The following is a 17,391-nucleotide window of genomic DNA, read 5'->3' as shown; positions in this document are numbered from 1 at the left end:
GAGGGCGGGGTGTGGAGGCAGCTCCCGCGGCTGGGCGTGTGCCCGGCCCCCGGTGCTGCGTGACCGCGCGGGAGGAGCAGGAGGAGGAGTGTGGGTGCGGGGAATTTCCTTGTGTGGCGGCGGAGGAACAACACCGCTCCAGACAGCGGGGCTGCGAGGAGGGCGCTGCCGCCGCCGCCGGTTGCCGAGCGATGTGAGGGGGAGCCCCCCTCTACGCCCTCCCCTCCCTGCCCCTGGAGCCGCCTGCTTTCCCCCTCCCTCCCCTAGCTCATCCCCGCCCCGCCATGCCGGACCAGATCTCCGTGTCGGAATTCGTGTCCGAGACCAATGAGGATTACAAGTCACCCACCGCCTCCAACTTCACCACCCGGATGGCCCAGTGCAGGAACACGGTGGCGGCCATCGAGGAGGTGAGCCCGGGCGGGGGGCGCGGGGCGCGCAGCCCTCTCTGGCCTGGCTGCAGAGAACAAGGCGCTACCGGCGCTGGCTCCTGCCGCTCCCTCTCCCGCCCGGCCCCGAGCAGCGCCCTCGGCTGCCGCTTCGAGGAAATGGAAACGGGGCTCGCCCGAGTGGAGAGGGGAAAGAAAAGGAGGGGGGAAGGGCCGGGGCGCCGCTCCCCCGGCCCGCGGGGCTCACGCTCCGCCCGCCCCTCAGCGCACGGCGGGGCAGGGTGGTCCGCCGCCCTCAGCTGGGGGAGCCCGAGCCGTCCGTTCTCGCTCCTCCTGACGCTCGAGGAGCCTGGGCGGTTCCGGCCGCTTTCCTCGCAAATGGGGGTGGGGGAACTTGAACTCTGCAGTCTCCTCCGTCAGCCCCTTCCTTCACATCGCCACCTGAACCGCCTTGGTCTCTCCAGCTGCCGTGTGGGGCTTCGGCTTTCCCTGTTTGTCCTTTCCCTGAGTGTGTGTCTGCCTGCCTCCGGGCACAGGTGGGATTTAATCCGCTTTCCGTTTCCCGCACACAGAAATTTAAACGCGCTTCCCCCGGCCATACGGTTTAAGGCGGCTTTCCCTGGGGATCCGCTCCCTCAGGGCCGTGCCCGCTCTTGGGTGTCGGGATCCCGAGCTCCCTCTTCCCTGCCTCCTCCGGGACAGCCGGGCTGCTCGTGCCTGCCGTGAGCCGCTTTTGTCTCGCCCAGAGCCGGGTGTTTTTCTGTCTTTAAACATACTCGGAACGTGCTGTTGGACCTGATGGTGAGAGCCCACCCTCTCTCCACGGGGGATGTCTGCCAGCGCTCGGGAGAGGGAGGCTCTTTTCCCTCCTGTTTCAAATCAGAGGGAAATCTGGGACAGGTCTGAACACAGTGAGAGCACATTCCACATCCCAGTCATACACGCAAAATGAAATGAGAAGCGTCTGGGTATCTTGACTCCTTTAGCAGCTTTTCTGAAGTAACTTGTAGGAAGGAAGGAGTAATCTTACTTGTGCTGCAGATTAATTTGCTCCATCTACCTGTTACATCAGTTCTTACAGTGTGTGTTTAGTTGATTTGTTTTGCAGTAAGCATATATTTTAAAAAGAGCCTCTTCAGCAAAAAGAATCTTGTCAGTTGTTGATGTCCCTTCTTTCAAAAGAACTGCCACTAGCAATGGATTATTAACTTGTCTTAAGTGAACAAAACCCAAGTTAGGTGTTTAAACACCCTTTTCAGGATTTTCCTGTTTTGCCAGTTCCCAAAACCACTAAAGCAAGGAGCTGAATTCAAAATAATCTTGCTCCTGAGGTAATTTTCTGCCCTGCAAGCTTGCACTTAAATGCCTGTATTTAATTATGCTTTACTAACCCGATAGTCTTTAAGATCAACAATTCTGTAACAAAGACAACCTCTTTCTGAATATTTATAGTAATGAATAATTTTAATTGCAAGGTAGAAGGGCTTAATAATTGACTAATACAAGATCAAAGTTGGTATAAGAATTTGTGTCAAAAGCAGTTTTGTGAGATTTAGAGATTTTTATTGCAGTTCTGAAAAAAAATTGTTTTTTTCTCGAAGTCGAATTTAGTGGATTGGTGTTTGATTTTTACTGGAATTCAATCAGAACATTCAATCTTTCTTTGTATCTGCATATGTCTGGTATTTGATGCTGTCTGCTAGGTTAATACAAAATTATCTTTTGGAATAATGATGATAAACACTGAGCCTAGTAAAGTTTGCAAGGCAGGAGGTGAGAGATTGCAGAGACTGGCAGTAGTTGTTAATAGTATTGATCTATCTGGCACTTCTGGCAAAATATCAGCAGTTCCTGCCTGTTTGTGCTGCTGTCTGAAAGCATGTGTGGAAACAACTACTGACTCTGTTTCTCTGTGATTTGTCAAGAACAGCAAATGTATTTTCATAGTTTCAAAATGGTGAAATATTTTTTCAGGCTTAGACTTTGGTTTGGAAATCCTCAGATCCTTTACCATGCCGTGCCTGGTTTTTCAGGTTAAATGTGATTCTTGGATAAAAAGCTGTCTGTAAGTTGTGTAATAGAGAAGTCAGGGCTCAGCACCTTTTCCCTGGGAGGCTGGGCAAGAAGTAGTTCATCAGCTTGTTATGAGCTAAAGCTTATTAAAGAATGCAGCTAAAAATGTTCACAAAGAACCTGTGCATTTCCAGTGGCACTGGTGGTGTGAAGCATTGATTTGCAGGGCACACTGCTCTCTTGCAGCAGGCAGGGCAGTTCTGGAACTAGGAAGTCTGGCTGTGCATGACTGAGGGAATGAGTTACTTCAAAGCAGTTAATAGGTGAGTTGAAACTGGCTGACTGCTGACTTTGTGTATGCCTTGCATTGAACGAGCGACTGTAAGAGCTAGTTTATTAACTGAAGACACGGTTTTGCTTCCCAGGATATTGTATACATTTATTAAATTAACATTAACATAATGTTAACATTACGTTTAAAACAGTCCAAAAGGCTTTTGTCTTTTTTGCACAGTATACGGTATACCTAAGCTATTAATTGGAGGAGCTCGGTTAAGTTCCTGAGATAAGTCATGGTGAATTGGATGTTTCTTATCCACAGAATACTTAATTAAATTATATCAAAATAGTTGCAGAAGATGAAATAAAATACATTTGAGTCTAGAAAAAAACACATTCCTGCTATGAGACCTAAGTCCAGATCCTTTTTGGAATCAATTATATGTGAACTCTGCATTCCAAGTGAGTGTCCTATACAATTTCTGTTCTTTATGTCTCAAGAAAGTGGGTTCTGACCCTGAGGTATGTTAATAATAACATAAAACATTAAGTTACTGCAAAATGTTTTGCTTCAGGTGAAAAGACGTTTCCCAGTTAGCAAACATCTCTATGTATTTTTTTCTGCTAATTAGCTACTAACCAGCTACTGTTTAATGTTAACATAATGTTTATTAAATTAACAAATTAAGTGTTTAATACTGATACTTAGAGGATGTCTCTTTACTGCTACTCCCAGAAAATATGGTTCTGGAATGGAGTATTCACCTGCCTGCATGAAGCCAGCTCTGGGCTCCCAGGTCTGGTGCTCCCTTGGGAGCAGGGGAGGCAGGGCAGAAGCACAGCAGGGGAGGCTGCTGTGACTTGTTAGCCTGAGCTCAGCTGCCCACAAACACAGATGTGTTTTCACATCCCATTAGGGTGTCTTTTGTACATTGCTGGCTACTAGTTTTGTCATTCTGTCTTTGTTAATTAGTAGGTATCTAATAGTGTCTTAAAAGTTTAGTTAATGAAGTTTTCCATGGTGGTGTGGAAGAGTCTTGTTAAGTGAGGAATTCAATAAGATGTTGGACAATTAAGAGTGTATAATTTATCTGTGTATCTTTGTGGGTAGTGGTATTGCCTTAAATCTGAACTTGGATTGAGTGACCTCTGTCAGTTTCACAATATGGTTGATTCTTAGTTGAAAATACTTTCAGTTTTACTGTTTTCTGTGATTACATACACTGATTACAGACCGTGGATCGTGGCTTTTGAGATCACCAGAAACACCTGCATTGCAGTTTGGGAGCTGGTGCCTCTTCAAACACTTGCAGAAAGAGCATCTGATTCTTTGCTGAATCTGTTTATTTGCTCTCAGTAGTGGAAAAGAGATTAGGGAAGGCGTGCTTGTGGAGCACAAAGTGATTTCAAAGGAAAAGGAATCATATAATTTCTTCTTTGTTCTCAGATCTTAGCAAAACGTTGGGAATATTTAGCGTCTTCTGAAACCAAGTTATTAGTGAGCAGTATGTCACAGGCCCTTACAGGTTACTGTTTAATCTTTAGCAGTGTGATAGTGACTAAGATTAAATAAGTTTTAATTGATAGAGTGCAGGACATGGTCACATGACTGGGGGAGGGGTTGCTTGAAATCAGTAAACTGGTCTGAGGACTGCAGTCTTTTTAATTGTCTGTTTCTACTAAAGGTCACAGGATCTAAAAATTTATGGTGACTATTCTTAAACTAAATTGTAATGAAACCTACAAAGGGGTTCTAGTAACTGTGATCATTTTAAAGATTTTTAGACATTAGTTTAAAGAGTAATTGAATGACTAGAATCTAATTGTGCCACTTTTTTTTTTTTTTTTTTTTTTGAGGTATGAGTTAAGTTTTACAGTAAAGGGTGGAAGTGGAGCCCATATTTCTGTTCTGACTGTTAATTGGGATCCAGTGCTGGACCAAGTAATTAGGGTAGGGAGCAGTTTTGCAGACTAATATGTAAACAGAGAGAGCAGACAGTCCCTGTGCTGAGGACATTTCCATCTACGTCAGGATTGAGGTATTTAGCACAAATTAGTACAAAATTTACTCACCTACTTAAACTTCACTGCATGCACAGATTTCCCTGTGAAGGGAGGAGAATGGAAATGGTGAGAGGAGTTTAATAGGCTACTGGAACAATCCACGTTGCAGTGGCCCTTGCCCCTGGAGTAAATGTGTCCTAAAATGTAGGGAGGACAAACGTGGGGGCAATATGAAAAGTGTACAACCAAAAGAAACAGTATAGTGGTACCAAAGGTGGTTTTAGTTCTCTGGATAGAAATAGATTTTAATTGTTTGCAGTCTATTTAAAAACCACTCTCAAGGAATTTTTGTAAAAGCTGAGGAATTAATGTTAAAGGCGTAACTTGTAATTTCAGGTCTCTACTTGCCTTTGTTTTGTAGGTCCCATTCCGTGATGATTATACCTCAATAATTCTGTTATTTTACACTTCCAAAGATTTTTTTTTTCAATTACCACTCCCACAAATGTGGCATGTCATTTCTGTATCAAAAGCTTTTTTTTCCTTACTATCATTTATAATGCAATTTTCTATCAGAAATGGCAACATCTTCTTGCCACCTAAGGCAATCCACAGTTTTCAGCTGGCTTGGAGTGGTGTAAGGGATCAATGTTTATTGAATTTGATTCCCTCTTGTATGGTACAATTCTGTAGCATGCTCTTCTGCATTTTGGTTCTGCAAAGCTAACAAGGGGGAGATGTAATAAAGCTTGGTAGGGTGGGAGAATGTGAGTCTGGATACATGGATGCATCAGTATATTTACTTTTTGCTCGCTACATTTATAAGCCTGGATTCTGTTTTCCTGTAGTTGATGATTGTGCCTTGCATTTCAAAGTTACATGAAGAGAGTGATTCTCTATAGTTTGAGAAGCAGTAGGAAGTGTCATATATTGTAGTTCATTTGGAGAAATTTGCTATGGTTTCCTGTATATTTCTTTTTAATAAAATACATCTTTATGCCCTTTAGTAGAACATATTTGCTTTTTAGTAGAACAGCATGCTCTTTAGTAGAACACATTTACACACTTTTCTTGCCTCATTACTAAATACACTTCCACAAATACATGTTGTTTAAAATGTTTTTTGTGTTCCTTTCTGGAATCATGATTCTCTGTCATCAGCATCCAGAGGTTTCTGGAAAAGTCATTATAACACAAAAGGCATGATGATTTCAAAAGGTGTGTGGGAATTGTTTTCTTTTTGAGAGGAATATAGAGAACAAAAATTGCAGAAATACAGGAGCTTAACTATACGGCTTCAGCTGGAGCTTTGTGCATATTTTCAGGTAGCCAGTTTACAGTTGAAACTTTTAACATCAACATGCAGTCAGTTAAAACAACGTCAAACCACAAAAAAGATTTTTGTGCACCTTACCTTAGTGCATTTGGTGATGAATCTGCTTCACATCACCAAATGCTCCCATTCCTCCTAGGAACATGAATGAAAAAATACAGATTTATAAAGAAAGATATGTATCTTTCTGAAGTATTTTACTATTTGGGGGATTTGTGTTTTGAGTTTTCCATAATGTTGGTGTATTTTTCAGAGCCATCTCATTTGAATCTAGTGTACTTCATGCTGATGCTAGAAGATGGTAATGTAGAAAGTGGCTACTTCTGCTTAGGTTTAAGCCACCTTCACTTCCTCTTCATGTTGTTCCCTGTATACCATAATATGCAGCAGTTTTGGGTAAAGGTGAATGAAGGTGAAGCCTTTATTCTGAAAGGCATGGGAAAGTCACAGGACAAAAGCCTAATCCCTGCTCCAGAGTTCTTACAGTCCACATGTCAAGTGGATCTGGCTGATGAATACAGATGGAGAAATGCAAGAAAACTTGGTGCACCTGACTAGTGTAGTGTGTTAGTAGCTGAGCCACTGTGAAATGCTTTCTTTTTATTCATATGTGTTGGAATAGTGGTTATTAAACACTTAGTTCAGCTCTTAAATCTGTGATTGTTTTATAAATTTCACCTTCCATGTGTGTGAGTACGTGCATGCATTACATACAGCCATTCTCTGTGTAAGCTCCAGCACTGCCCCTTCTGAGCCTCACTCCAGACTGCCCAGATGATCTCCAGTTTCCAGAAACAACCTTTCCACTTAAAGCTCCATGAAAGTTGGGTCTGTCCTTGTTTAGGCTGGCTCTTCCTCTCTTGTCTTGGGTATCAAGCTTCCCTATGCTTTCAAAGTGTTTGCAGTCTCCTTATCTTTCTTTATGTCCAGAACCTCCTTTGCTACAGCAGTTATTGGCGCTTTGTGCCATCTCTGTGGAGGTCCCTGCCTTGGCCCAGCCCTGTCCAAGGTACTGCAGCAATGGCTGCCCCTCAGGTGGGCTTCATGCTAAGGTGAAATGACTCTCATGGGTGGGCTGGTGGCAAGAGCCTTCACTTGTTCTCAGCCCTTGCTGTCTCCAGATAAATCTTATTTTCTTTGTGAAGTTGATAGAGAGGGAAGAAGTCATGTTATAGTCAGGCACCTGTCATGGCAAGCCAAGGTGTTGACTTTTATGTAAGGAAACAGATGCTGGATGGGTTAATGTGAGAGTTGCTGGTTTAAAGGAAGGAATCAAGTTGTGGAAACAAGTGAAGTGTTTATTTAATAGTAGGGGCTGAATTAATTCTGTACTAAAAGCAAAACAAAGAAATTAAAAGCAAAGCACACACACACATATATATATATAGGGAAAAAATCATTCAACTGAGAGCTGGTGAGGTTGATAGAACTGAAGAGCGCATGTACTAAAGCCTGAAAAATGTTCATTAAATATTCCTGGAAAGGGGAAAATTTTGGGAAAATCTACAGACTTAGAACACCCCAGGAAGACTGTCACAATTTATCTAAGCCTGTCAGACATGTGAAGAAAAAGCCAGACATTCAGAGGAAGGTTTTGTTTTAAAGAATATGTGTAAAGATAAAAGACAAATTTGTGAAAGTCAAGTTTCTTTAGGAGTGACAGGAGGCAGTAAAGAAAACAAAAGTACTTTTAAGCACATAGAATTGCAAGGAGGAAAAGAAGACAAAATATGCAGTTAGAATGTAGTAGTATTAAAGATAATGTAGGTATTGCCAAACCTAAACTGTGCTATGCTGCAATTTTTGAGCTCAAAGTCTGGGAGAAGGTGGAATGGATGGCACGAATGGAAGTGCGAGTAAGCAAGGCAATAAACAAAATTGTGAGTTTAACACATTCAGTTTGTTGGGCCTGGTTGACTTATTTCCCAGAATCCTGAAAGAACTAAGATGGTAACTAGCAAATATTTCTGACAAATCCTCTGAAGACTAGCTTGATATCTGATGTAGCACAGAGGGTTAAAAAGGCAGGGATGGAAAGAAGAGGAGAAATATTTACAATTAAAAAAAATCGCAATGAATGCAGAAATGCAGACCATGGCTGTTAAATTGAGGAGAGGTGTTCTTACTCAAAGATTGTAAGTGTTCCTGGACAAGTGGCAAACAAGTACTGGTTCCCCTCCTGCTTCCAGAAATGCTTGAAAAACATTCTAAACATGCATTTACAGCAATTACTACTGCTATTCAATAGGACTGTGCTTTCACATTTGTGGCATAGTCAAATGTGCAAGTGGTTCCCAACAGGAGAAATTGTGTCTCCTTATTTACTCTTTCAGCAGTGCTGGAAGCTGCTAATGGGAAATCAGAATTACTGAGGATCTTACTTGTAAAGCTGTACAAAGTGGTTATACCCAGGTTTCATATAGCATTAAAATCTCTCCTTTGGTCCATTTTAACTGAGACAATTTTTTTTTTCTTTAACCCAGCTGGAAAATGTAGTTCTAGTTATGGGACAAGCAGAAGTTTGAAGTTTGTGCTATTAACTTTATTGCAAATTAAGGGCAGGACTTCTCTTTTTTTGGTAGCCTTTTCCCCACAGTCTCACGGTTGTTAGCACGAAGCTTAAACTGTTCTGCATGCAAAATGCTGACTGTTTGTGTGGCTGCTCCTAATGGGGACAGAGACATCAGCTCAAAGAGTTTTAGTATTAGAGATGAGATTTTCTGTGATTAAGGTGACCACAAGTTTCTTTTGTTTTGACTAAATCTAGATTTCTTTTCTGAAGTTGACATCAATCCGGGGATTAAGTGGTCAAGGAAATTTGGCTGGGAAGCAACAAAAAATGGTAACACAAGAAAGGGAAGACTCACAAAGTAATGGGCACCTGACATGTTTGAGAGGTAAAATGGACATCAGTCAAATGTGAAGAACAAGAAAAGGAAATTTGAATTAAAAACTGAGAGATTGAGAGAGTTATTCAGAAGCAGAAGTACTGTGATGGCATATGAGGAATTGAAGGGTCAGGAATTGCCACTTGGGGAGAGGCATTAAGGAGGGGATAAGGAAGTGCATAAGTCTGAGGAAATTCAGAGAAATTGGAATTGACGGGAACTGCAGAGGAAGAGGGAGTGTGGCAGTGTTCACACAGGAAGTAGGATGAAAACACAGGCCCTAGGAGGTGGGGGCAGGGCTAATGTGAAAAGGAAGTAGCAAGGAAGCAGGCAGGAATGTAGGGAAGGGATGGTGGTGGAGGACAGGGAATAATGGTGATCTCTTAAGTATATCCTGCTGTGTAGTTTAGGAATGGAAGAAGAGTTCTGTAAGTTCCTCAGAAAATGGGATGTAATGAAGAATTATACAGACTTTATGAGATATTATACATATCTCAATTTTATTTGGAAAGAGAAAATAATTTACCTTACAGGGGAGGATTTATTGATGGAGGAACTGAGATACAGCATTGTAACTGAATAGGCTTTTTCTTATGAGCAATGAGACTTTGCAGGAAATTAGCTTGGGTGGTGTGATTCAGTACTTTTCATCTCAAGTAGTAGGCTTTGTTTTCAGCTGAGTAGGTGTTGGACAGAATTTGAAAAATGTGCTTCTTTTTGTATGTGAACTCTGCTTCACAAAAATATTTACTATGTAAGTGACATACTATGCAGTGAAGTGTTTTCCTTTGGAGTATATTCTTTAAGAGGTGGCTGTAAAAGTTAACATGAAAGAAGCTATAGTATAAATTCTAGCATCTGACTTGCTAAACCAAGAAGAAATAGAGAACTGAGAGAGAAGGCTGAAACTCTGCTCCTTGTTGTCTTGGAGCAGTGTGGTGTTCAGAACCATCTGCTGTTTGTGGACCCCTCAGCTAGCCCTGATTAAAGATCAGATTATCAATGTAGTTCTAGGCTGAAATCTATAATTCTGTCTAGGCATTATGCTAAGTATGTGTGTAGATACATCAAAACAGCTGAAGTGATTAGAGCTGAACAAACTACTTCCACAGTCCTGAAAGCTTTGTACTACATTTAAAAAGCACATAGGAAGGGGAAAATGGTAGTGAAGGGATGTGGATGTTCTTACAGATTATTTTCTCATGTTTTATGATTTCTCTTCATTGTTAATGAAAGATTTCTTTCCTAGAATATGCAATTTCAAGGAATTTTAGGCTGTATTCTAGGGAAGTCAGCTCAGAAACAAATGCATGAAGTAATCGTTTTAAGCCCCTTCAATCAACCAGGATTACTGTTTGGCTATTGCAATAGGAGTAGAAATTTCCCTTGCATTTGCAAACACAGAGCCCCTGCTCTGTAGTCACATGCAAAACATGCAGTATGGAGTTTTGCAAAGCACATGTTTTTAATTATTTGTTTATTTTCCAGCATTGTAGGTGTATGTTACACAACAATAGGAAAAATGCCAGCAGAGTCCTCCCACACTCTGAGCTCCATGTAGACTAGATGCTGATTGTGCTGATGAGAACAGCATTGAAGAAGCAACAAAGTAGTAAATCTTTCCTAAGCTGCTTTTTGTTTGGTTTCATTCATTCTTCTGCTTAGTTCACTCTCTTCTGTTGCTTAAATGGTCTGGCTATAGATGATAAGCTTTTCATATCAGTATTTCCAGCCCAGTCTGTTTTAGGGATGGAGTCATTGGGCATTGCCTTCCCTGTGCCCCAGGCCATATGGATGTGGCACTGGTGCAAGGACACACTGTGCTTGGTTACATATAGATTCAGGCATTTGTCTCTTTTGCTTCAATCAGTTGATTCAGTAGCTCTTTTCTATTTCATTTCAGAACAACAGAGGTTCTGATAGGCCTGGACATGCTTCTCTGATCTAAATTGCTTCAAATTGAAATGCAGAAATTCTTTGTCTTAGGTAGTGTTTTGTCTTAGGTGACAGTTGTGTATGAATTTACTTTCTTAATCTAAATTGATGCTTCAGGGAAGCACTGTCTGTTCCATTCTAGAGATACCTTCCATGACAGGAACTCTCTCATTATTTTGGCAAAGTCCACTCTAGGGATAAAGCTTTTATTTTTGCATCAATGTTATGTAAATGAGTATTGTATCTCTACTGTTTGGTGCACTAATAATTGCATCACTTAAGATTCACTTACACTTTGAGGCAACTGTCTCTAGTGACATGAATGTCTGAACTGTTAATTTTAGTTATACTTAAAGCTGCTGAAATTCCAGTAGAATTTAAGATCATTGCTTTCAGGATTGTAATAGTGTCCTGTGATCTCTGTGTTGAGCACCTGAAATGAATGGCAGTTCAGATGCATTCTTTCATTTAAGTGAATTGATACTGAGACAATGCAGAGATTTTTCAAAGGTATAGTGAATTACAGAGAAGTTGGAAATTGATTTCAGCAAGTCACAGGCTGAAGTCTCAAAGCCACTATAGAACAGAAATAATTTTATAATGTTTCAAGAGAAAATAAATTATATCATTTGACACTGGGTTTTATGTATAATAATAATAATATAGCATTAGTGTTATAGGTAGATGCTGTTAATAAATTTCTACCCCGATAATAGACAGATGATGTCCAATGTGCTGGTTTACCTCTGATGAACCTTATTTTGACAGCTGTTTCTGTATGTCCCTAGGAATAGTCAGTTCATTTGAGGTGATTTGTCTTACTCTCCTGAAGTCCCCTCTAGATACCTCTGCCATTCTTTGCCGTGGGAATATGGCATCCTCAGAGTTCCAGGTGTATCATAAGCTAGATAGAGTTTGTGTGCCTTCTGTTCCCTTTCAGAGTGGACACCTTGTATGTGTCTGCCAGAGATGTTTGTGACACCAATTTATTATTTATGTCAAAGCTCTCAGGGGCCTGGTAAGACTGAAGTTCAATTTTGCTGTGTTGCTGTAGACTCTTCTCTTTTCTAGGCTAGTTGCTTGTCCCTAGAATTATTGGATACCTAAAGAAGAAAAAGTCAAAAGAGTGTTGGATGTGGAGGGATAGATCAGTTTATGGCATCCAGCTGATCTGTGTACACATTGCAAACGTTCTCATTTTGTTTCCTTTTTCATTGTTTTATAGGGATTGTAACAGCAGTGTCTGCCTGGTTCAAGTAGAGGTTTGGAAGACTACAAATACCAAATTAGATCACTAATATGGGAACTTTTGAGTATCTGGAAAGTGTTTTGATTTGTTAATTGCTCCCATAAATAACTAAAAATTGCAAAGATTAATTCTTGTTGCCTCTGATGATGTCTAAAAAGATTTAATACCAGGGAAAAGAGTTCCTGAATTAAAAGATCTGCAAAAGGGAAATCCCATCAGCCAGCTCATCATGATGCTGTTGAATGATACAGTGTGAGGATCAGCCTCTTCCAACAGCTGGACTCCAACCATGAACTGCTAACAGCAGACAGATATGCAAAAATATGAAGCTAGAAAAAAGAATCTTGCAGGGTGAGGACCAGAGAATTTTGGCATGGGTAAAGGGTTGGTAAGTCTTAGTGGTCCATTTAAGACAATCATCATTGGAACTTTAATCCTGTTGCTTATGTTAACTTTATTTTACATGGTGATATATCTTAGGATGTTGAAGCATGTAATATTAAATAAATGGAGATGGATATCAAGAATTGGCTACTGCAACTGAAAAAATAAACAACAATTAAATATTAAATAAGGGAGTTTATTTTTCATCCCCTCTGTTTATAAATGAGCAACTGTAAAGGTTAAGTGCATCATCTATTACATTGCTTAGGAGATCTGTATTTAAAGTCCAGTCATCTTGTCTTTGAAAGCAGATAGCTGCAGTGTTGGAGAAGGAAAGTATATTTCTCAGTGTAAAAGTTGGTTAATCCAGGAGGTGGATGTGTTCTGGAGAAATAGTTGGCATAAGCAGCTGCCATTCTTTCTCTAAGTATGAGATTTTATTTCACAAAAATGCTTGATGTCTGTTTCCTGGTTGAATATCTGTTGCATTTCTAACTTTTTGTAGTGAGGAAAGCCTGTGGAAATCAATACACAGATGCAACACCTGTCTCATTTAGTGACTTGTATTATTGATGTAACATTTTGTATCTCTGAACTTCTCATTTAGGATTTCTCTTCTGACAGAAGTAGTCTGTTAGAGAATTCTGGTTTTTAGGCATCCCTTCTTTGTATTAATAAATGCATTGTACGAAGTCATCATGTTCAGGTCTGGTTTTATACACAACATAGAGCAGTGCCAGATTCTCTCATTGTTTACCTTTGCAGCAGAATTACCTTGCACTTTCACGTATTCATTTCCCAAAGCACATTAGTGTTCCTTTTTTCCACCGTGCGTATCCTTAGCTCAAGAGTTTACTACATTCTTCTGCCAAATACACCAGTGCTTGTTTAAACAGATTGCCTTGGCATTGGGCCCTCAAGAACCATAAACCCAGATGCTGGAGAAATAATGCTTTTGTGGAAAGGGGCCTTTCAGAGATTATTCTGCCATAGACTCTGTCCTTTTTTTTGCAGGTTTGTCTCTGAACCTTCAGTCTCTTAAGCTGACAGGTCTCACAGCAAAGAGCTCATTTATACAAATTAACTGTCATAGCTGCTGCAGTTTTTCACATAGCTACTGCTCCAAGTAAAGTAATTGCCCCAAATTCAAGTGTTTTTAAATTACTGTTGTTCTAGGATCCATTCAGAAGCTACAATGCCTTGCCCCACATTATGCCTGTGAGGGTTTTTTTCCACCCTTTGTATCAGTCCCTCTGTGAATGTGCAAGGTGATCAGTGGAAGGAAACTGGAGAGGGTTTAGAAAAGAAGCTAATACATTGAAGGAGGAAAGACATAAGAGTAGGAGAATGGAAAGAGGATTCTGGAGAGGGATAACATGATTTAGGAAGTGTTTTACCACCCTCTGTAACAGAGAAGTGGATTGAAGCCATTGGTGTTGACAGTTAATTTCTAGTAGAAAAAACAACAAGCTGAGACAGAATGTCTGTGGATATCTCTGATCTTTTGAGTCAGCAAGGATTAATTACAGCAAATATCAGATTGCCTGTAAAGATACAGGAGAAAAGCCAAACTTTTGTGGTTCCTGGGTACAAGTATAAAAAAATTGCTGTTGTTACTTCTTAAACAAGAGCAGTCCAGTGAGGCACAAGAACCCTGTCTTGTTCTGCTGTCTCTACAATAATAACCTGATTGCCTCTCTTTTCCTCAACTGACCAAGTTTCTTCCTGTGCCCTTTTGTTTTTGGGAAGGATGTTGCTATATGTGTTCAGCCTCTGCAGCAGCCTCTGGCATTATTACTTATTCTGAAATACTGGAATGGATGAAGTGCAGGATTTATGACTGTTAAGTAGACTAATGTTTTAAAGTAAATTGCCAAAATTAAGAGTGAGATCTGATTTTGTTTGAAAGAACTAGTGTTAGATAACTGTGTATAATAAATCAAAAATTAGTGTGTTAATATTTTTTTTGTATATTTGTCAGTTAGATGCTCAGTATAGAGAACATGTAGGTTCCTGACTCCAGGATAATTTTTCTAATGACACAAGATTTACTTCCCAAAGTTTTGTTACTGCTTTAGCATGTGTTGTTCCAAGCATTTGTTGTTGTTGTTCCAATGGACTCTTTATTTTATGAAATGATAATCCAGCTCTATGAATACTTTCAGCAAAACTCCATCTAAATAGCTGAAAATGTGAAATAGTTACTTTTACACTTTCCAAAAGGAAACTGCTGTGGGTAAGTAGGAAGGAATGTGTTAGAGATTTTGAACTGTTTTAAATGCAAAATAAAGTGAAGGTGATGGCTGACTCCTTCCTCTTCCTCCGTCCCTATTTCCCATGGTTAAATTTTTTCCTTTCCCTTGCCTGGAATGAGAAAATTTGGCTTCTTGTTTCTCTTGAGGATAGCCTGTTGGGCTATGTAGTGTTTATGGTTGAGAGTATATCAGTCTTTTGTTTTTAAACTCATTACTGGAAACTGGGAGATTATCCTGGGGAAGGATGTGTACGTGCTTTTCCTTGCTTGCTGCCCCGAACATCTGCTGTTGGCTGCTCCTGCTAGAGGATATCGGGTTAAATGCAGTGCTGATCTGATCCAGTATGGCTGTTTTTCTATTCCTTCCCAAATAATGAATTATTTTCTGGGTCACAAAGAAAAAGACACCGGTGTGAGGACACTTGCATAAGATAAAGACCCAGACTTCTGCTATAAGTTTGGCACAAAAGATGTTTAATGAACCACTAGAGCGTGGGGACTCTCCACTTATGCTGCTCCTGCCCTGGTTTTCCCCTACCCTTTGGCTCTGTAAAAGGTGCCAAAATCATCTCTGGGATGTTCAGTTTCTGAGTTTCTGTCTTCCTGCCTTTTTTCCTCCCTCAGTTAAATATGCTAATAATAGAACAGTTGTTTCTCCTCTCTCCACTGAAAAGGCAAATAAAACATTCTTCTTTTATGCCAGCCATCTATATTGCACAGATCTATTTAGACAATATAGATTTGGGGATTGATACCAATCTTTTTATTTTCTAAGGTTTTTTGGGGGGGAAGCAGCACAATTAAATGTTTGAAAATTGCAAATCCTGGTGGGCTTAAATCTTTCTAGGCAATGTGAAACAGACTTAAGCAGAACTACTACTACTGTGATTAATTAGAATGAAGCATACAGAGTAGGATGTAGAATAACATTTCAGGATGTTGCAGTAATCTCAGACTGATTTCTTCATGGTAAGATGGAGTTGGTTCTAATTAGTTGACACATTTTACTGTTCAAAGTAAAAACTTTTGAAGCAGTGAAAATGGAAATTGGCCTTTGGCACGTGAAACTGGACCTTGTTCCTACATGTGGAAAAAAGCTTTGCTACTTATCACTGGTAGCTTGAGTCCTCTGTGCTGCGTTCCTTTGAAAATCTACATTTGATTGTGATATGCTTGTTCCTCTCCCTAGTATACTTCTGACTGAAAAGTAATTTACCTTAAAAATGGTTTCATCAGATTGCCATCGGAAATCACATGAAAGTAAATGAACAAAAGACATAAATACTGTATTTGGAAAAAAGATTGCACAGACAAGGACACACAAGAAGGTCACTTTTGAGTTTCTGTTTCAGTTCACGTGCATAGCACCACTTCCACAATAGTGTGACTCCTCTTATGTACTATAGAGAATTCCCACCTCCCTTAAGTCAAAGCTATATTTATTGGTTTTAACAATAGAGCAGTCTGAGTGCTCATCAGTAGAAGCTGAGCAGGGCTATGAAAACCATTTATAGGCTTCATAGTCTCAGTTGTGCTGAAACAAATGCTAAAATAAGCAATCTTACCAGTCTTACAAACTAGAAGCATTGCCTGAGAGGACAAACTGATCCCACCATGTGAAATACATGTTCACTTTTCTTCTTCTTCAGGAGTTTACTGGGCATTTTTTAAGTGAATGAAAAGAAATGCTAGTATATGCAACATTCATGAGCAGGACATTTTAAAATGGCTTTGGAACTACTGGCACTGCACCAAGAAGTTGAATTAGGGTGCATTTTGGTGCATGTGTGTGCATTGGTGTAATATGTGTATATTTATGAAACAAGCAAAAGATTAGAACTGTAGTGAAGCTACAGCTGGATTTGAACTGATTTCCCAGTGCTAAGATGTGGACAAAGAAAAGGACAAGGAAATATGAAGAACAACGCTAAAGACAAGGAGCTGACATTTTCCAGTTTTATCCTGAAATTACTGCTTTGAAACACTAGATGTGAATAAACACCAATGCTGTTCAATTAAACAAAGGCAAAGTCTTCCTGTCTATTTTTTGGTCTGTAAGCAAGAGTGAAATACAGTATTAAAGATGCAAAGCTTTTCAGTATTTTGTCCATTCGTTGTAGGCACACATAGGTGCTCTTACATGTCACGCACTATGAGAAGATTGCACCAAGAAAGGGAGCAGCAAGTTTAGTTATATTGCTACAGTTGGAAACATAGTAATTGTATTTCATAAATGTATCCAGGTCCCTCTTCAAAAGGCTAGATATTTGTTTTCCTTTGTTTCCTGTTTGGAAAGCTTTTCAGACTGATTTTCTCCCCCCCCAATTTCTACTAGTGGTTTGTTAAAGTTCAGGTACAGCTTTGCACTGACGCAGCTGAAAAGACAGGCAGGGGATGAAGAGAGGACCCAAGAAAGCCTGACCTGTATGGTTTCAACACATTAGGTTTTAGGTTTTGCTTGTTGTCCGTGGTACTGTCAGTGGGGCATTTTCCCCCTTATCCTTTGTTTTTAATTTTTATCTGGACCAGCTGTCTGAAGTGGGTTGATGCTTGATTTGTCACTGGTGTATTAGGGACATTAGCTGCCATTTCTGTTTAACTCTGTGCTGTGTCTTGTGGATTTGTTCCTCTGCTGCCTGATCCTGGTGAAAGTGGAAGTTGGT

The 17,391-nt window shown here is 40.3% G+C and overlaps 1 protein-coding gene across 3 annotated transcripts in view; it reads left to right on the top strand.

Moving 5' to 3' along the window:
* Positions 1 to 258: 258 nt before the first annotated feature.
* The window catches only part of ASAP2 (ArfGAP with SH3 domain, ankyrin repeat and PH domain 2), an 84,946-nt gene continuing 67,813 nt past the window's right edge, over positions 259 to 17,391 (top strand). For all 3 annotated transcript variants that reach the window (XM_054279546.1, XM_054279545.1, XM_054279544.1), the window contains exon 1: positions 259 to 410. In XM_054279546.1, coding sequence (XP_054135521.1) covers positions 285 to 410 — 126 coding nt within the window. In that variant the 5' untranslated portion in view covers positions 259 to 284. The remainder of the gene's footprint in view (positions 411 to 17,391) is intronic.

The sequence above is a fragment of the Melozone crissalis genome, unplaced genomic scaffold (genome assembly GCF_028551555.1).
Source record: "Melozone crissalis strain CALT ecotype California unplaced genomic scaffold, PUWL_Pcris_2 ptg000027l_1, whole genome shotgun sequence".
NCBI lineage: Eukaryota > Metazoa > Chordata > Aves > Passeriformes > Passerellidae > Melozone > Melozone crissalis.
This window is presented reverse-complemented; position numbering and strand designations above follow the sequence as displayed.